The 20,939-nt window shown below is 42.2% G+C and overlaps 1 protein-coding gene across 1 annotated transcript in view; it reads left to right on the top strand.

Moving 5' to 3' along the window:
• The window catches only part of DYNC2H1 (dynein cytoplasmic 2 heavy chain 1), a 423,384-nt gene that overhangs the window by 246,816 nt on the left and 155,629 nt on the right, over window positions 1-20,939 (top strand). The window contains 3 exon segments of the mRNA XM_075066411.1: window positions 12,025-12,180; window positions 16,660-16,735; window positions 18,455-18,666. Of these exon segments, the coding sequence (XP_074922512.1) occupies window positions 12,025-12,180; window positions 16,660-16,735; window positions 18,455-18,666 (444 nt within the window).

The following is a 20,939-nucleotide window of genomic DNA, read 5'->3' as shown; positions in this document are numbered from 1 at the left end:
GTTAGTTCCGGCTCGCTCTGCTTCATCAGAGCACCGAGCACCAGAGGCCACAGTTAGCCGTCCTTCTCCACCTGGGATGGAAGAAATGCTAGTCCACCCACCAGTTTCCCCAGTACCATTGGAGCAGGAACCGGCGCAAGAGCAAGAGACCATACAGGACCCGCTCGTCCCCGGCATTTCCTCTTCTTCCTCGCCAGATGAGGCAGTGGCAGGGACTTCCTCCTCGGGGCCGCCTCCAATAGACCTAAGAGCCCATCAGGACCTCCTCAGAAGGATAGCGCTCAACATGAACCTCCAGGTGGAGGAGGTCCCAGAGGTAGAGGACCCTGTAGTGAGCATCCTGTTGGCGGATACCCCCACTAAAGTGGCTTTACCCTTCATCAGCACCATCCAAGCCAATGCCAACACCTTATGGCAGTCCCCAGCCTCCATCCCCCCTATGGCAAAGAGGATTGAGCGTAAATACATGGTACCCTCTTGGGGGTATGAGTATTTGTATGTCCACCCTGCTCGCTAGTTGTCCAATCGGTCAATGAGAGGGAGCGCCATGGCCAACAGGCGCCAGCCCCAAAGTCAAAGGAGGCTAGGCAAATGGACCTACTCGGCCGTAAGGTGTATTCGGCATGCGCTCTACAGCTCTGGATGGCAAATCAGGGGCCCTACTGAGCCAATATAACTGCAACACCTGGATGGAGGTGGGTAGATTCACAGAGCTACTCCCCCCGGACTCCCGCTAGGAATTCGCTGCTTTCCTGGAGGAAGGGAGAAAGGTGGCCAGAACCTCCCTCCAGGCTTCACTAGATGTGGCCGACTTGGCAGCCAGAACTCTGGCCTCCGGTATCACCATGAGACGCATCTCATGACTACAGGTTACAATATACCGTCCAGGACTTACCCTTTGATGGTAAGGGTCTGTTCTCGGAGAAAACTGACCCCAGGCTGCAAAGCTTGAAAGACAATAGAGTCATCATGCATTCTTTGGGCATGCATACAGCTGTGACCCAACGCAGACCTTTCCATGCCCAGACTCACCGCCCGTACTTTGTGCCAGACACAGGCAAGACTTTAGCAGACGGCGTGGGCGGGATGGGCGTAGACGCCAGTCAGGACCCCAAGGGGGGCAAAGCCATGGTCCCTCAAAACCACCAGCGGGACCAAAGTCTGCTTTTTGAAGGTACACCCGAGGACAGAGTACCAGTTTCAGGACAGGATCCTTTTCCTCCTTCTCCAACCACCTCTCCTACTTCCTCCCGGCGTGGTCCCAATTAACCTCAGACCTCTGGGTCCTACGCACGGTGAAACAAGGATACCACCTCCAATTTGTTTCAACCCCGCCTTCCCGCCCTCCAACCCAGTCCCTCTTGAGGGACCCCTCTCACGAGCAATTCCTCCTACAAGAGGTGCTAACGCTCCTCACCATAGGAGCGATAGAGGAGGTACCAAAGGATGAAGAGGGCAAAGGGTTTTACTCCCGTTACTTTCTGATCCCCAAGTCGAAAGGAGGCCTCAGGCCTATCCTAGACCTGCGAGGCCTCAACAAGTTCATGATAAAGTTGAAGTTCCTCATGGTCTCCCTGGGGACCATTATCCCGTCCTTGGATCCTGGAGAGTTGTATGCTGCCCTCGATATGAAGGACACGTACTTTCACATCGCCATTTTTCCTCCGCACAGGAGGTATCTTCGCTTTGTAGCCAACCGTCAGCATTTCCAATTTACGGTCCTTCCCTTTGGCCTCTCCAAGGCCCCAAGGGTGTTTACAAAGTGTATGGCCGTAGTCGCCGCACACCTCCGCCGACATTGGATACACGTATTCTCTTATCAGGACGACTGGCTCATCAGAGGGACCTCCGAGACACAAGTCACGCAGCATGTAGGCATTGTCAGGGACCTATTCACATGCTTAGGCCTGATGCTCAATACGGAGAAATCCACACTGGTCCCCACACAAAGGCTAGACTTCATAGGAGCTACCCTGGACTTCATTCTAGCCAAGGCCTACCTACCTCAGCCGTGGTTCGAGGCAATGGCAACAATCATCCGAGGTCTGCAGAACTTCCCGATTACCTCGGCTCGCACCTATCTCGGTCTCCTAGGTCACATGGCTGCCTGCACATATGTGACCAAATATGCCAGGCTCCGCCTTCGACCTCTCCAAATGTGGCTCAATTCGGTATACCGTCCGGGCAGGGACCCAATAGACACAATAGTCACCATTCCCCCGAGCACCCTACGCTCCCTCGACTGGTGGCTAACTCCTCCCTGGTTTGTGCAGGGTTACCGTTCCATCCGCCCCAACCCTCACTGTCCCTGATGACAGACGCATCATCTCTCGGATGGGGGGCTCACCTCGGACACCTTCGTACTCAGGGCCTCTGGAACTGGCCCTTCACATAAATGTCCGAGAGCTGAGAGTGGTCCGCCTGGCATGCCAGACATTCCAGCAGCATCTACACGGCCGTTGTGTCTCAGTGTTTACAGACAACACAATGGCCATGTATTATATAAACAAACAGATAGGGACTTGATCTTCCCCCCTCTGTCAGGAGACCATCCGACTCTGGGACTTCTGCATAGCCCACTCGATAGACCTGGTAGCGTCCCTTCTTCCAGGGGTTTGGAACACTCTGGCGGATCAGCTGAGCAGATCGTTCCTGTGTCACAAATGGTCGATAAGACCAGACTTTATTCATTCGGTCTTCCAGAAGTGAGGCTTTCCCCACATAGACCTAGTCGCCTCTCGCACGAACAGGAAATGCCAAACATTCTGCTCCTTCCAGGGTCTTTCACTGGGATCGATCTCGGATGCGTTCCTCATGTCGTGGAAGCACTGACTGCTCTATGCCTTCCCACCATTCCCACTGGTTCACAGGGTCCTGATAAAACTCTGCAGGGACAGAGCGCACCTAATCATGATTGCACCAGCGTGGGCCAGACAGCACTGGTACACCACACTGCTCAACCTGTCCATAACCAGCCCAATTAGCCTGCCACTCCACTCAAACCTCATAAGACAGGACCACGGCAATCTCCGCCACTTGGACCTGCAGGCCTTTCACCTCATGGCATGGCTGTTGCATGGCTAAATAAGTCGGAGTTACGCTGCTCCGCTCCTGTACAACATATACTCCTGAGTAGCAGAAAGCCTTCCACTCGGTCAACATATCTGTCCAAGTGGAAATGTTTCTCCTGCTGGTGTGAAACGCAGAATGCTACTCCCTCTGTGGTCTCGATCCCCACTATCTTTGACTACCTCTGGTCCCTTAAGCAGCAGGGCCTGGCGGTATCTTCTTCGAGGGTGCACTTAATGGCCATCTCCACATTCCATCCAGGAGAGAGTGGCCACTCCGTGTTTTCTCACCCTTTAGTTACTAGATATCTCAAGGGCCTGGAGCGCCTCTACCCCCAGGTACGCCACCCTGCCCCTATCTGGGACCTCAACCTAGTCCTAAGCAGGCTTATGCTTCCATCATTCGAGCCGTTGGCAACTTGCTCGCTGCTATACCTGTCCCGACAGTTTTCCTAGTAGCCATTACATCGGCCAGACAAGTCTCCGAGCTTCGAGCGCTTACGGTGGACCCACCATATACTGTTTTTCACAAGGACAAGGTACAGTTGCGACCACATCCGGCGTTCCTCTCTAAAGTGGTGTCGGCCTTCCATACCAATCAGGACATCTTCCTTCCAGTCTTCTTCCCAAAGCCTCATTCATCTTGACAGGAACAGCAGTTACACTCCTTAGATGTCCGTAGGGCGCTCGCTTTTTATATCGATCGGACGAAGCCGTTCCGTAAATCCCCTCAACTCTTCGTTGCAGTGGCTGACTGGATGAAAGGCCTACCTGTCTCCCCCCAGAGAATCTCCTCTTGGGTGACGGCGTGCATCCGCACGTGCTATGACTTGGCTCACATTCCCTTGGGCCATCTCACTGCACATTCTACCAGAGCTCAGGCTTCATCAGCTGCCTTCCTGGCCCATGTACCAATCCAGGAAATATGTCGCGCAACTACCTGGTCCTCTGTCCACACCTTTGCTTCGCAATATGCTCTAGTACAACAGTCTAGAGATGATGCAGCCTTTGGCTCAGCAGTTCTGCAATCTGCCACATCTAACTCCGACCCCACCACCTAGGTAAGGCTTGGGAATCACCTAACTGGAATGGATATGAGTAATCACTCGAAGAAGAAAAGATGGTTACTCACCTTTGTAACTGTTGTTCTTCGAGATGTGTTGCTCATATCCATTCCAAACCACCCTCCTTCCCCACTGTTGCAGTAGCTGGCAAGAAGGAACTGAGGAGTGGCTGGGTCGGCTGGAGTATATATCCGGTGCCATAGCGGCGCCACTCCAGGGGGCGCCCAGCTGACCCGCCGAGTGTTGTTAGGGTAAAAGTCTTCCGACGAATGTGCACGCGGCATGCGCACACCTAGCTGGAATGGATATGAGCAACACGTCTCGAAGAACAACAGTTACAAAGGTGAGTAACTGTCTTTTGGAGACAGGAACACTTCTTAAGCTGTTTTCAGTTAAATCTGCAGCTTTTACGGGACATGGTTCAGACCTGGGTCTGTGTTTGCAGCAGGCATGTGTGTCTAGCTCAAACAAGGCAAGATTCTGGAGTCCCAAGCTGGCAGGGAAAATGGGTTAGAAGTAGTCTCAACACATCAGTTGGCAGTCCCAAAGGGGTTTCTGTGATCCAACCCATCACAGTAACTAATACAGAATATGGGGGGTTTTTAGGTTTTGTCTTTTTTTTTATTATGAGTGAAACACAAAGTGCTATTCATTTACCTTAGGATATTTTTAGTGATCATTTGTATGATCATGTATGAGAACTTGCTGATCCATGAAATAAAATAGTTGTTTATAAGACTTCCAGAATTTTTTTTCCAAATTGGGTGTAGAAAAATTAACTTTATTAAAAGAGCATAGTGAATCAGTGGTTACAATATTGAATATATGTTTTCTGATTTATGCAAGCAAACGTGGAAATTCAGACTTACGGCTCTTACATAATCCTTATTGCAACCTATTATGCCTGGGTAATGTCATTGCCTCAGAACAGTGCATGATTGTACGGAAGTTTCTATAGCGTCTAAGCACAAACAGAAGAGTTAACAGAATGAGGGATTTATTTCTGAATTTCTTGTTTGCTTTTATATTTTATGGCAAGAATGATAACTTCTTAATGTTCCTGCCATATAAGCTGCTCTTGATGCTCTGTATCATGCTCTACATCATTTTGCATAGTATGTTTTTTTCTGAGTCTGCAATCTAGTGGTTTAGTTTCCATTCAGTGATCTTTCAGAGTGTCCAGGGATGATAATCTTTCTGTGACCCAGTCTGTGACAGTGCAGACACTGGTTTCTTCTGAATTGGTTCTGTTAGGTAGGATGATGTTTTTTCTCACTCTCTACGTGTCTCCTCTTCTTAGACTATCAAAAATTACTTAAACATTTATATCCAAAATCAATGAGAATTGGTGAGATTTATGCGTATTGCAATATCTTAGTTCTTGCCTCAAAAAAATGTTGTAATGGAAAAAGACAACAATGGCAGCCATACTTAAAGTTAAGTGCCTGTGCCTAAGGGTGCATAATTCACCTGAAACTCAACAGGTGAAAAATATAAGTTCCACTCCAACTGCCAGTGCCAGAGCGAGCTTTTAACACTTTTTCAGTTCATTCTTTTCTAATCTCAGTCAGTCAAGGTAGGCTCCACAGGAGTCGCCTGCCAGATCTTTTGCTTTGCTGCTTCAGCTCTTTTTAGATGCAGTTTGACTTTGGATAGTTTCACAATATCATTTATTGCTCTCTAGCTTTCGGTCATGCTAAGTAATCAGTTTTCAAATAGTTCTTATAGACTCATAGACTTTAAGGTCAGAAGGGACCATTATGATCATCTAGTCTGACCTCCTGCACACTGCAGGCCATACAATCTTACCCATCCACTTCTATAATAAACCCCTAACCTATGTCTGAGTTATTGAAGTCCTCAAATTGTGGTTTAAAGAGTTCAAGGTGCAGAGAATCCTCCAGCAAGTGACCCGTGCCCCATGCTGCAGAGGAAGGCGAAAAACTTCCAGGGCCTCTGCCAATCTGACCTGTAGGAAAATTCCTTCCCGACCCCAAATATGGCGATCAGTTAAAACCCTGACCATGTGGGCAAGACTCACCAGCCAGCACCCAAGAAAGAGGTCTCTGTAGTAACTCAGATCTCATCCCATCTAACATCCCATCCCAGACCACTGGGCATACTTAACCTGCTGATAATTTGGCAATTGATCTTTGATTAATTGCTAAAATTAGGCTATCCCATCATACCATCCCCTCCATAAACTTATCAAGCTTAGTCTTGAAGCCAGATATGTCTTTTGTCCCCACTACTCCCCTTGGAAGGCTGTTCGAGAACTTCAGTCCTCTAATGGTTAGAAACTTTCGTCTAATTTCAAGTCTAAACTTCCTAGTGTCCAGTTTATATCCATTTGTTCTTGTGTCCGCATTTGGTTACTAAGCTTAAATAATTTCCTCTCCCCTTCCCTAATATTAATCCCCTCTGATATATTTATAAAAGCCATATATCCCCTCAACCTTCTTTTGCGTAGGCTGAAACAAGCCAAGCTCTATTGAGTGTCTTTATCATAGACAGGTTTTTCCTTCCTCGGATCCATTCCTAGTATAGCCCGTCTCTGAAAACCTGTTCCAGTTTGACTTCATCCTTCTTAAACATTGGGAGACCAGAACTGCACACAGTTTCCAAGATGGGTCTCACCAGTGCCTGTATAACTTACTAACACCTCCTTATTGTTGGGGGAAATACCTCGCCAGGATGCATTCTAAAGCCGCATTAGCTTTTTAACGGCCATTATCCATTGGCGGCTCATAGTCATCCTGTGATCAAACCAATACTCTGAGTCCTCTCCTCCTCTGTTACTTCCCAACTGATGTGTCCCCAATTTTATAACTAAAATCTTTGTTATTAAATCCGCTAAATGCATGACCTTTACACTTTTCACTATTAAATTTCATGCTATTCTATTACTCCAGTTTAACAAGGTCATCCAACTCCTGGTATGATATCCGGTCACTTCTCTGTGTTAGCAATACCTCCCAGTTTTGTGTCATCCGCCAAACTTTATTAGCACATTCCCGCCTTTTTATGCCAAGGTCAGTAATTAAAAAGGTTAAATAAGATTGGTCCCCAAAAACGATCTTGAGGAATTCCACTAGTAACGTCCTTTCCAGCTGACAGTTCACCCTTCAGTATGACCTGTTTGTAGTCTCCCCTTTAATCAGTTTTTCCTTATCCACCTTTCAGTTGTCATATCGATCCCCATCTTTTCCAATTAACTAATTAATTCCCCATGTGGAACCGTGTCAAATTGCCTTACTGGAAATTGAGGTAAATTAGATCCACTGCATTCCTTTGTCTAGGAAATTCTGTTACCTTCTCAAAAGAAGGAGATCAGGTGGTTGCATGATCTTACCTTTTGCTGAACCCCATATTTTATTTTGTCCAATACATTGACCTCAGTGTTCCTTACTACTTTCTCCTTTCAAAAATTTTTCCCAAGGACCGTTACATACTACAGATGTCAAACTAACAGGCCTATAGTTACTCGATTTACGTTTTTTCCCTTCTTCAAAATAGGAACTATGTTAGCCATTCTCCAGTCTACGGGACAACCGCTGAGTTACTGATTCATTTAAAATTCTGCTAATGGGCTTGCAATTTTCATGTGCCAGTTTCTTTATATTCTTGAATGAAGATTATCTGGGCCCTCCGATTTCGTCCCATTTAAGCTGTTTCGAGTTTGGCTTCTACCTCGGATGTGGTAATATCTACCTCCATATCCTCATTCCCATTTTTCCTACCATTATCCCTAAGTTCCTCATTAGTTATTAAAGACTGAGGCAAAGTATTTATATTTAGATATTTGGGCATGCCTAGATTATCCTTAACCTCCATTCCATCCTCAGTGTTTAGCGGTCCCACTTCTTTCTTTGTTTTCTTCTTATTTATATGGCTATAGAACCTTTTACTATTGGTTTTAATTCCCTTTGCAAGGTCCAACTCTACATGGCTTTTTAGCCTTTCTCACTTCATCCTTTTGTTTCAGGCTTAATTGGTAGCTTCTTTCAAAGCTTTGGTTGTTTTCTCTGAGCTGGAGTAAATCTGCAGTTCAATGCAGCTGCTTCCTGATCTAGTCTACTAGTTGAAACACTGAGCAATTGCTTCATTTTCGAAGTTTATCTGCCTGTGACAGCTTAGGGCAGTTGCTTGCCCTTGATATATCTGTCTGTCTTTCCAGCCTGAGAGCACTTGCTTTGTCAGACAAATTGTATATTAGGTTCTTGAATCTCTGTTTTCTTTTGTAAAAGCAGCAAAGAGTCCTGTGGTACCTTATAGACTAACAGACATATTGGAGCATGAGCTTTCGTGGGTCAATACCCACTTCGTTGGATGCAACATGCAAGATGTTTTCTTTTGTGTTTCTCCGATCTTGTTTTTCAAGGGTTCATTTCAAATGAAAATTCCTTCCACCAGTACCTCACTACACAACATTTAAGTTATTTCCTATGATACTTTCTGGATGGCAAACTCTTAGGTCCCTGCCACAAGACTAATGAAGTTTCCAGTTCTGCTCCTTGCTGGAGTTGTTAAGACATGCTATCGTGATTGGGAGGGATCTAGAGACTGTAGAGACTTTTTCTTTCTGTGTTGAGGTCAAGACTTGCAGGAACTCTTGAGCCCAGAAACCTGAAGACACAGAAATCTGACATGCAGAAGAGGCATTCCTGTATATCTGACCTGAGGTATGAGCTACAGACAATCAGTTATCTGTGCCTTAACCTTGTTACATCAGTGTGAGGTAGGAGTGATACTCTACAGTTCTGCACCTGTGCCTGGATTCAGTGTTGCCAGTCAAAGGAGACTCAGATTTAGCTAGGCAATGTAGAAGGCAATCTAATGCATCAGCACCTCTGCCTGGATGCACCAGTCAGGAAAAGTGCCTCAGCATCCCTACCTTAGCACACTGGCACGAATACCTTAGCAATTGGCAGATAAGACACTCTGGAGCATCTTTGGTAGTAAGGTGCATTGCATATCAATGATGTGCCTCATCATGCCAGTGCTTTAAACTTGCTGCAAGAGTGCCAAGAAGGTGAGGTGTCACTTCACTCTGGTGTATAGTTGCCAGAAGGTGAATTACCGAAACACACAAGCTTCAGAGGTGAGATCTCAACCATCAGACTTGTAGATAAGGTCCACCAGAATTTCAGCTCCTTGGCATTGGCATCTTAGACATATCCCAAGTTTTGACACTTTGGCATGGTTTATATGGTTGTCAAAGCCCCTTAATCATCTTCTGGCATGGACCTGCTTTAAAGGTATTGGTGTCCCCTCTCTCCTTAGATGCCAAGCAGGCTGGGGTGATATTTGAGCATTAGTTACCATCCATGATTTGATGGTACTCACTGAAAGGAAATTGTTTGACTGCATCTGTCACAGAAGGGCTCCCTTGATGCTTTGATTTGGAAAGACTGTTCTGAGCAATGGCATCTATTTAGGTTTTTGCCATGAGACTTTATTGTCCAAGTCAGTTCATGGCTGCAAGCTATCCTAGAATAGTGACAGAGATTCCAGTGTACTGAGCTATCATCCAAAGTACCTGTGGGATTGCCATATCTTCAGACACGCTTCACTGATGTCTTTGGTGATCTAGGCTACCTACTGGAACAGCAGTTTGCTGTCCTTGGTGCTTCTTACATTGTTTAGCTCTTCTTCTCTGACAGCAGATGATTCTTTGCCACAGAAAGGAGGTAATTCAAGGGGTGGACAGAGCAGATGCTTTTCTCAGGAACACCTGAACCAGCAGTCCTCAGATGTTTTCCTCCAGTTAGACTCTAGCAGCTCCATATTATAAGGTCTGATGGATCTGTATTCTGCATTCCAAAATGTTGGCAGTTCCATACTGAGTGGAATTTTTACGTTAGGCATTCAGGGTAGGGACACCTTCTTACCAATGTTGTGTGCTTGAATAACACGCTAGCCATGAAGTCTCTGAGATTCTAGCCCCTTTTCTGATGTTCTAGCTCCTTGGTGCTGGATCCACAAACTCTAAAATCACTTAGGCTCCACAATGATATAACTGCACGGATTCTTTCGTTTCTCTCTTCTTGTAACCCCAACATCTTCTTCTTACTAAGGATATTAGTTGTTCACTTGGCTTGTTTTCACGGGTGATTATTATACGGTTGTCAAAGCCCCTTAATCATCATCTGGTCAAGATGTACATATTTATTTTAAGGAAAATCATCAACTTATTAAAAAATCAGTCAGAAAATATTTTGCTACTGTTGTAAGTAGGCGAAATTAGCCAAAAACATTCTCTTTTTCAAAGGAGAGGAAAAAAATCTTTACAAATAAGAAAACATGATTTAAACCTAGTCCCCTTTGACACCACCTCTCCACTCAATAATTGCCCTGTTCTGTTCATTCCATCTGAAGCATCAGACACTGACCACTACCAGAAGACCGGATACTGAGCTAGATGGACCATTGATCTGAGCCAATGTGGCCATTCTTGTGTTCACATACCTACAAAAAACACTTGTTAATGGCTTGGCAACTGTTATGTAGTGTTACCTTCTGTCAAGGTTCCTTCCCCACTCTGAACTTTAGGGTATAGATGTGGGGACCTGCATGGACACTTCTAAGCTTAATTACTAGCTTAGATCTGGTATCACTGCCACCACTCCCAAGTACTACCTTTTTCCCTGGGTAGTCTTGAGGGACTTCACCAGTTCCCTGGTGAACACAGATCCAAACCCTTGGCTCTTAAAACAAGGAGAAATTAACCATCCCCCCTCCTTTCTCCCACCAACTCCTGGTGGATCCAGATCCAACCCCCTTGGATCTAAAAAAACAAGGAAAAATCAATCAGTTATTAAGAAAAAGGCTTTTAATTAAAGAAAAGAAAGGTAAAAGAAAACCCTCTGGGAGAGATTAGCATACCAGCTACTCTCACAGACCACAGATTTAAAACACAGAGGATGTTCCCCTGGACACAAATTTAGTTACACAAAAAAGTACCCAAATACCCAATTTTGATAATTCCCTTAATGATGCCAAGACAAGTTACAAAGAAAATAAACATAAACCTATTTATCCCTTTCTAAAACTTACTACTCTGATAAGAGGCTGGTTCCTTGATCTTTTTCACTCCGGCTGAAACTGAGACTCTAAACAAAGGAAAACTTCCCTCCTTCCTTTTGAAACATCTTGGTCCCCCATTGGTTCCTCTGGTCAGGTGTCAGCTAGGCTAGGTGAACTTCTTAACTCTTTACAGGTAAAAGAGGCATTAACCCTTAACTGTCTGTTTATGACATCATCTTATTACAGTAATCATAATTTTCTCACTGTTCCTTTGTGCTCTCCACATCTTATATTTTTGTGTTGTCTCTTGACTTGTACTTTTGAGCAGAGACTGTCTCTTCTTATCATATGTATGTACTATGACTACATGCATAGCACAGGGGGCCCTGATCCTTGTTCAAGACCACTAGGTTTTATTGAAACATAAATAATAAATAGTAATAGTGATTGTAAAACAAGAAACTATTTTATTTGTATTTGAACAAAATTTTATTCAGTCTGTTTTTAAATGAACACATTTCAAGCTGATGGTCTTTCCTTAATCTTTCTTATACTGCATTTCAGCCCCCCTAATTTGTTTAGTGTTCTGTTCAGTATTCGCTTCAGTGAGTCAATATTATCTCCAGTCTAAGATGATTATATTATTAGGCCACCTACTATAATTCTTTATTCATCCTTTTTTCTTATTTTCTGAATCTAATTGAGTTAATTTTGAAGATTTAGGAATTAATTAGTGCTAGACATTTATATATATATATATATATATATATATAGTTGATTAACTAATATAATATAAATAATATATATAAATAAACACACATATGTTATTTTTGTCACACATATATATGTTATTTTTGTCTACCTAGGCCCCTCCAGGCCTAAAAAAGAATTTGATGAGAACCTATGAATCTTGGACTCCAGAGCAGATTAGTAAAAAGGGCAATGTGTCTCGAGCCCATGCACTCTTTAGTTTGGCGTGGTTTCATGCTGCATGCCAAGAAAGAAGAAATTATATCCCTCAGGTAAGTACTCTAATTGCTTGCCAATGTTTTGTTTATTTACTACAATATTTTCTTTCATTTCATATACCAGATTTTAAGTTTGCTATTTAAAATAAAATATGCACTTTTGTGTATGTTTGGGCATGCAGAAGTGAGAAATATGGCTACTGATGTGGAACTTTGTGGTGGCTACTAATTTGGAGATCTTAATGTTTGGATATGGCCTCAGTACAGAACTAAGGCTTAATAGCGTAGACACCTACAGCTTTTCAGAGTCCCATTTGTTCCAGTGGCACTGTTCATGGGCTTAGAGGTCTGATTTAGCTGATGTCCTGATGCAGGTTTGGGGCTCTGTGACAAAGTGTATGTGCTCCCTCCTTGCTTGATTCAATAAAGTATTAAAAACCTCTTCACTAAACAGAAAGGTAGAAACTAGCCCTTAAAGATCACCAAGTTGCCAAACCCGGAGAAAGGAACTGGGACCTGTAGAATGTTTGGAGGTAGAATTGACAGCTATGTCTCGTAAGTGGAGGAAGCTATAAAAAAGGAAAAGATACTTTCAAGGGAGGGAGGGTGATGTCTGGTCTCCTCCTGAACCTAGATCCTGGGTGGGAGAGGAAAAACTGGGAATTATTTACCTGGCTTGAACTGAAAAGAATTATACTGAAGTCTAGAGACTATAACCGTAGTAAGAATTTGTCTGCTTGTTTTCTAACTGGATCCTTGATTGAAGGGAGCAGCCCTGCATGGTTTCTGGATACCTAGACTAGAGAAAAGGAAGCTTCCCTGCATTTGGTTTGTTTTTATTTGGACCTGAGGCTAAATGAACCTTTCCTGTGACTGTTTTATTGTCCTTTGATTTAGGCTAGAATGATTGAAGTCTTTTCTTTGTTTTTGCTTTCTTTTCCTTTTTGGGTCCTTGTTTAAAGGTACCATGACCCTAATTGCAGAGGTGGTGGATGGTGCTGTTAAAGGACCTACAGGGTCACTACAGTAATATTATGGCTGGAAGTTTGGTTTTAAATGTATCATTCAATTGAGGATATTGTATAACAACATTGATCAGATATATACAGAACAGAGGCATCGCCAGCCACAAGCAAATAAATCAGCATACTCTCCATTATGGAAATTAAGATTTTGAGATGGTCAACTGGTTGGCCACTCCATGAAATAAAATTGGGTTAAGGGCTAATGCAGGTTGCTCCAATTCAAGGGAAGTTGAAGGAGGTGAAGGTATTTTGGTATGGACATATCCAACTGAGAACTGAGTGTTATATTAGTAGGATGGCCCTTACAATGATCATAGATAGAAGAGGACCAAGGGAGAGGCCAAAGATTTGGCACATGAACCAAATATCAGCAGACCTTAAATAGACCAATTTGCAGGACAGCCAGGCATACAATCATGAGTTTGGGAAGTAGGCTATAAAAAAATTTGACTCAGAACAGGGAGAGTTGTAAGAAAAAAATGATTAACATCGAATATTGTTTCTTGTTAAAAACAGTATAATATAAATTAAGATCACTTAATCATTATGAAATCTCACGTTTGACTGAGCCTTTTCTGATTATGGCCCCTAAAGCTAAAACCTACTGCCTGTTCCAGTCTGCCATACTTCCACGCTTTCCTCCTTCAAGTCATTTCTCAAAATGTACTTTGTCCATAAAAGCTTCTAAAATTAGACTTCTATGCAGAGATGTGTTAATTAACCAAAAGACTTAAAATGTAACTTCAAATTAGAACTGTCCACACAGAAATCATGGAAATAATAAAAAATATGCCAAACTTCACCGCTCAGATTTTAAGGCCAGAAGGACCAGTTATGTTCATCTAGTTTCAATTCCTGCTTGACGCAGGCCATTTCCTCCATGATGCCTGCATCTTGCCCCAAAATTTGTGGTTGACACTATAGCATATCTTTTCAAAAGAGGGCAGAGGTTGAGTTAAAGTTTCAAAATGATGGAGAATTTACCATGTGCTTTAGTAACTTGTTCTGATGACTAGTTAATTACCCTCCTTGTTAAAAATTTGCATCTTTTTCCAGTTTGAATTTTTTTGAATTGAACTTCCAGCCATTGAATTTTGTTATGTCTTTGCTTGATTAGATCCCTCTAGCAGCAGTTATCTTCTCCTTTTGTGGGTAATATATTGTATCCAAGTCACCTCTCAACCTCTGTGATAGAGCTCCTTTAGCCTGGTATTTTTTAAGCATGTTTTCCAGACCCCAAATCATTTTTGTAGCATTTGTCTGAATCTTGTCTGATTTTTCAGTATATATTTTTTTAAGTGTGGACATGAAAACTGAACAAATATTCCTGTAGTGGTGCTGCTAATAAACCATAGAGGTAATATTACCTCCTTATTCTTGCTCAGTATTCCTTTTATATACTGAAAGATTGTTTGCAATGGGAGCTTGTGTTCTGTTTGTTATCTACAATGGCATATTGGACTGCATGAGTAGGAACATTGCCAGCAGATCAAGGGAAGTGATTATTCCTCTCTATTTGGCTCTGGTGAGGCCACATCTGGAGTATTGCATCCAGTTTTGGGGCCCCCACTATAGAAAGGATGTGGACAAATTGGAGAGAGTTTAGCGGAGGACATCGAAAATGATCGGGGGCTGGGGCACATGACTTAAAAGGAGAGGCTGAAGGAACTGGGCTTGTTTAGTCTGTAGAAGAGAAGAGGGAGGGGGGATTTGATAGCAGCCTTCAACTACCTGAAGGGGGGTTCCAAAGAGGATGGAGCTAGGCTGTTCTCAGTGGTGGCAGATGACAGAACAAGGAGCAATGGTCTCAAGTTGCAGTGGGGGAGGTCTAGGTTGGATATTAGGAAAAACTTTTTCACTAGGAGGGTGGTGAAGCACTGGAATGGGTTACCTAGGGAGGTGGTGGAATCTCCTTCCTTAGAGGTTTTTAAGGCCTGGCTTGACAAAGCCCTGGCTGGGATAATTTAGCTGGGGTTGGTCCTGCTTTGAGCAGAGGTTTGGATTAGATGACCTTCTAAGGTCTCTTCCAACCCTAATCCTCTATGATTCTAATGACCTCTAAGTCCTTTTCAGAGTTCTTGTTTCAGGATGGGGATTGTATTCTGGAAACTATGGCTTACAGTATTTGTGCGTAGATGTAGGGCATTGCATTTGCAGTATTAAAATGCATGTAATTTGATTTCCCCAATTTAGCAAGTAATCTAGGTCAATGGTTCTCAAAGCTGGTCTGCTGCTTGTTCAGGGAAAGCCCGTGGTGGGCCAGGCCAGTTTGTTTACCTGCTGCATCTGCAGGTTCACCACTCCAGGCCAATGGGGTCTGTGGGAAGGGCAGTGGGAGCCACGATCGGCTGAACCTGCAGATGCGGCAGGTAAACAAACCGGCCCGGCCCACCAGGGGCTTTCCCTGAGAAAGCGGTGGACTGGCTTTGAGAACCACTGATCTAAGTCACTCTGTGTGAATGACCCATTCTCATCATTATTTGCCATCCCATCTCTGTTTCGTCTACAAATTTTATCAGCAATTATTTTATATTTTCTTCCAGATAATTTAATTTAGAAATTTTAATAGCTTTGAAGTGAGAATAGTTCCCTGCAGAACCCCCACCAGAAACACTGCTATTTGCTGGTGATCTCCATTAGCAATTTATGTTTTGAGATTTACTAGTCAGCTAGTTTAATGTATTTCATATATGGTGTATATCCCGCTTTGTGCCTATATACCTCTTTGCCTTGTGAACATGTTGAGACAGGTACTTTTTGTCTTTATACCTGTTTGTAAATTATTTAGTGTGTATTAATACTATACAAAGAATAATACAATCACCAACAAATAAGGATCTAGGTACTGTGCCAGTGATTTAAGAATGTACATGTTGCAGGCATCGCTGCTTGCTTGCTGATGGCTTGCTGCATTGTTTTTTCTGGTTTTTTTTCTTAATATAGAGATAAAATAAGATGAGGAGTAAAATGGTTGGTGTGTGTTGTAGGCAGTGGTTAAAAGAAGCAGACATACTTATCAAAGTCTGAAAGGAAACTGAAATTCAAAAAAGTCACTGAGAGTAAGGAAGTGAGTTGTCTAGTCATAGTTATCAATGAGTCATTGTTGCAACAAGCGCTGTTAGAGAAGGGAGAGAGTTGCATCCTCATGTGCCTCATTTTCAAGAAGCCTAGCTTAGTCTAGGATTTTTAAAATACATTTGTTTTTATAGAAAAACTGTCAGTTGCTACAGAAGTTGGCATATGCCTGATGGCATCTAGCCTGTACACCTATGTAAAATTAAACACATTGATGGATATGTTTGTCATATTGTCTCTGTGCTGCCTGTTCGTGTATCTCTGAGCAGCAGCCTAGAAAAGATGGCTTCAAACCAGTGATGTAGATTTTTTCCCCCGGGTTTTACATGTTATATATATTCTAGAAGCATCTATTTTTGTTTATTTTTTTCATGTTCATTTAATTCTCATTGATTCATAACTCATGTGAACTTTTTGTTTGTTTTAATGGTAGGGTTGGACCAAGTTTTATGAATTTTCTTTATCTGATCTCCGTGCAGGGTATGATGTTATTGATGGACTCTTTGATGGTAAGTTACTCTTTAAGGATTGCTGATTCCTTTCTTTGCCTAGTCTAGTATTTCTGAGTGTCTTTCATTTCAAATGTTTATAAAATTAGCAGATCAAAGAATGTTTTTTTTAAATAATTTGGCTATTTCAATTATCACCAATAATTTCAATTAGAGCTGACTGGGGGATGACAGTTCTGTTTCATGGCAACTGTTGAGGTTTTTAAATTTGTTTTTGTTCTGTTTCCGGATCAAAACCAAAATATTTTGAACATTATCACAGAAGTAAGTGTGCATGCTTGAATGTGGCCTGGTGGGTTCAGTCACTGGCCTGGGATGTGGGAGACCGCAAATCAGGCAAAGCCGGGACTTGAATCTGGGTATCTCCCATACCAGGCCAGTGCCCTAACTACCAGACTATAGTGTGTATGTGTCTTTTTTTCATTCCTCTGCCTTGATTGAATGATATACATCCACAAAACAGCATATTTCAGCAAAATTTCATTGTTTTGAAAATGTGCCAGCCAGTTCTAATTTCGATCCTCTGTTTATTTCACTTACACAAAAATCATAAGGATTTTTTTGGTAAGGCCCTTAAGTTCGAACATCCCAATAAAACTAGTACCCAGTATTCAAAAGGGTTCAATATCTCTAGTTCCTATTGATTTAAATGGGGTTTATATGTGGTTAGTACTTTTGAAAGTCATTCCATGTACATGTAGACTTAACAGTTTGAATATATTACCAAGAGACTTTGGGCCCTGGATATTAACTATTGTGGTGAGAGCAGTTTTGCCCTGCAGTAATTGGAGTGTGAGTGTGAACACTGATAACTTAAATGTAATACCAAATCTTTTCATTTGAAGAATCTCAAAGTTCTTTTCCACCATTATTACTTCACACATGCCAAAAAATCACATATTGGGTGAAATGTGGCATTGATTTAACCCTCCTCTGTAGTTTGGGACAAGAAATGAGGGGAGAAGAGATTTTATTTTAAACTGTAGGATATAACTAAGTACGCAGAATGTAATTTATTGAATACAGTTTGGTCAGAACACCAGTGTTAACATCCTTAATTTTAAACACAGTAGTCTTGTGATCTCTTATGATCACAGATAACCTGGACCTCTTTTTACATCACATCAGAAAGCCAGAATCTCAGTAACAATGTCTTCCTTTGGCATGGTAGGGTATTATTCAATCACCCTGCTTATTTTATGAGGCCTGATGAGATCACTGCGCAAAGGGATATGGCTGTAACACACTTAAAGATCCATTGGAGGTAGGGAAGTTGAGCAGGCTGATGACAAAGGATTAGGAGGTAGGAGACCACAATTGAATATGGAATGGCTTCTAGTGAGAAGGTACTCTTGTTCTCCAACTAAATAGGGTTGATTGATGTGTGAGATCTACAATAAAAAGTTCCCCAAGACATCTGCAATATTTATGTCACTCAGTAGGATTTAAAACACATTAATTACACTCTTATCACAGGAAAAAATATTTGCAAACATTTGCAATATAGCTGTTGGAACATTTAATATTTTACATTTTACGGCTATTTTATTTTACTTTTTGATTACAGTTAAGAAATAAATTGCTTAGTAATAATTGTATTACTTTACTGGGGTTCTTTGTATTTCCTTGTTTCTCTGAAGAATAACTATAATAAGACAAAATGTTCATCACACAGTGCAAAAAAAGGTCAATGTGACAGTAATATTTTGTAACTTACAGGTTCCAAAGATTTTCAGTGGGAATTTGTGCATGGCCTGTTTGAAAATGCTATTTATGGAGGCCGCATAGATAATTACTTTGACATGAGAGTCCTTCGGACCTATCTGGAACAGCTTTTTCATTCCAGAGTCATTGGAGGTTTAAATCTTAGGGGCAAGAAGATGACCAGCTTCCCATATTCCATCTCTCTACCCAATTCCTGCAGTATTTTGGTATGTATGCTTGCCTTATCAGACATGGAAACCAAATCTTCTTTTTCTTACAGTATTAAATTACCAAATGAACATACTAATTAAAGGCAGATTCCTGCAAGTTTCTGAGTACACTTCAGTCCCACTGAAATTAATGGGAACTGAAGGGTATTCAATCCCTGTAGGGCTACGCCCTATAACACTAATAGTCATCAATAATAATGCTAATGCTTAACAGGGAAAAGCACTTAAATATTTATTCCTGCACGCTTCATTTTTTATAGATTTTGAAATTTGATATTGATGAAAATGTATGAAAAGTCCCAAATATTAAACAAAGATTGAAAATAAGAGACACTAAAATAACAGAATGATAAAAATACTAGAGAAACTTGAAATAACAAAGAGTTAACTGATGATGTTTTCTTGATTAAGGTTTTTGTATGTACTGTACAATAATGAACAGTGGGAAGAAACAGATCTGTGTGAGAAATGTATTTGGCTAACAAATCACCCCTCATAATGGGACCTGTGAGAAGTGTAACAACATGTTATCTTTGTTTGCAGATACTTAAGAAACAAGTTTGCATCAATTTGTATTGTTACATTTTGTATTGTATTGTTGTCTTGCTGTTCTTGATTTCCTTGCTTGGCCCTTACATTAATTTATGAAAAATGAATCTCACCTTAAATTCCAGCTGCGTGTGTGGTAGAGTAACAGGTTGTAATCGATTGGAGTGAGAGCAGCAGTGTGTGGAGGAGAAACTGAAAGATGGCACTGAGAGAGCAGATGGAGATGTACAGGGAGACTTTGGAAAACCAGTAAAGTGCTTGAAACCACTGTGGCTTATTGTTAAAGATGGCCTAGTCAGCAAGCTGTAAATTGGCCATTCAGCGCTCTCAGCTTGACCAAGGCAGGAGGGGAGGGGGTTTTGGGTGCCACAGAAAGGGCAGCTTGACCCTGCATCCTTCCTGATAAGAATTGTGTTGAAATTGCTGATATGCCCCAGGAATTTCTGTTGGGGTCTCAAGGCTGCAGACACTGGAAAAACCCACACCTGGTTAATCAGTAATCAGAAGCAGCCTCTTGCTTGATCATTGAAATTGCTTACTTAACAAGGTTTCTTTAAGGGACATGTCATTCTATTACTAATGTATAAATAACGGGGAAAAGCTTGAGATATTGGGACTCTTCGGGACTGGTCTATCCCTCTGGCTGCATCTTGTGTTCCCCACCAGGAGACGGGCTGCCACTGTGTTGCTCGAAAGTCACACTCAACTTTGGTAATTATCAAGGGTTGGGGGTGTTTTACTAATCTTGTTGCGGATGTGTGTAAGTGCTTGAGACTAAGTAAAGTTTAGCTTTAAGTGAAAGCACTCTTGTGTTGTCCTGTTTGTGCCAGCCATCTATCGGATGGCCATGTCTCCCCTGGTTTATTTCTTGACACCTCCTCACACAGAGTAAAAGTTACCAAGAGCTTTGGGTTGCAAGAACCCTGGGTAACAGAGAGGCCAGATGGGATATAGAACAGGCAGGCTGTGAAGGAGTATGTTATGTCAAAGGATTTCAGTTCCCTATGATAGAGAGTAGTCATGACTGCACCATGTAGAGTGACATGCTGGCATCAGAGGTACATTTGACTTTGAGAAGACTCTGAGAAATAGTTTATGTATGCCAAAGACCCTTTATGATTCAATATTTTTAAATGGCCTATTCACAGTAGTCAAGTTAAGCATGTGTGTAAGTGTTAGCAGTATCAGGGCCCAACCCAAGTGCACATGCTCTGCTGGATAATAGGATAGAGACAGGCCTCCAGACACCTGGTTTGGTGGGGTAGTAAGAGATACCCTGTTTCATGTTCCTTCCATTAGAACAGTAGCTCGAGTGTCTTTTAGACACAAAGCTGGTTCTACTCTACCCTTCCTATCACCATGTAGCCATATCTTTTAATGCCGCACATTTCATACTATGTATAATAAATGGTAACTTGTCAAAGATTTAAATGTAAGTGGAAGCATCTTGCATTGGACTACAATATGAAGGAGGAAGTGACTAATAGTTCCAAATTCAATTCCAAATAGTGAAAAACTTTAAACGTGGTGATAATAGCAATGTAGGATATATATCAAACTGATCTGTTGAAGTCTTGTAATTATACTGCAGAGGGCCTTTGTACGGTGAAGTCACAACTTCACTATTATCAGAGTTGATGTTTGCCAATTGTAAACTGAAGCAACTTGGGATTTCTGTTCTATTTCATTACAGTGTTTCAATATTAGCAGATTCTATGGTA

Source organism: Chelonoidis abingdonii, chromosome 1 (assembly GCF_003597395.2).
Source record: "Chelonoidis abingdonii isolate Lonesome George chromosome 1, CheloAbing_2.0, whole genome shotgun sequence".
Lineage (NCBI taxonomy): Eukaryota > Metazoa > Chordata > Testudines > Testudinidae > Chelonoidis > Chelonoidis abingdonii.
This window is presented reverse-complemented; position numbering and strand designations above follow the sequence as displayed.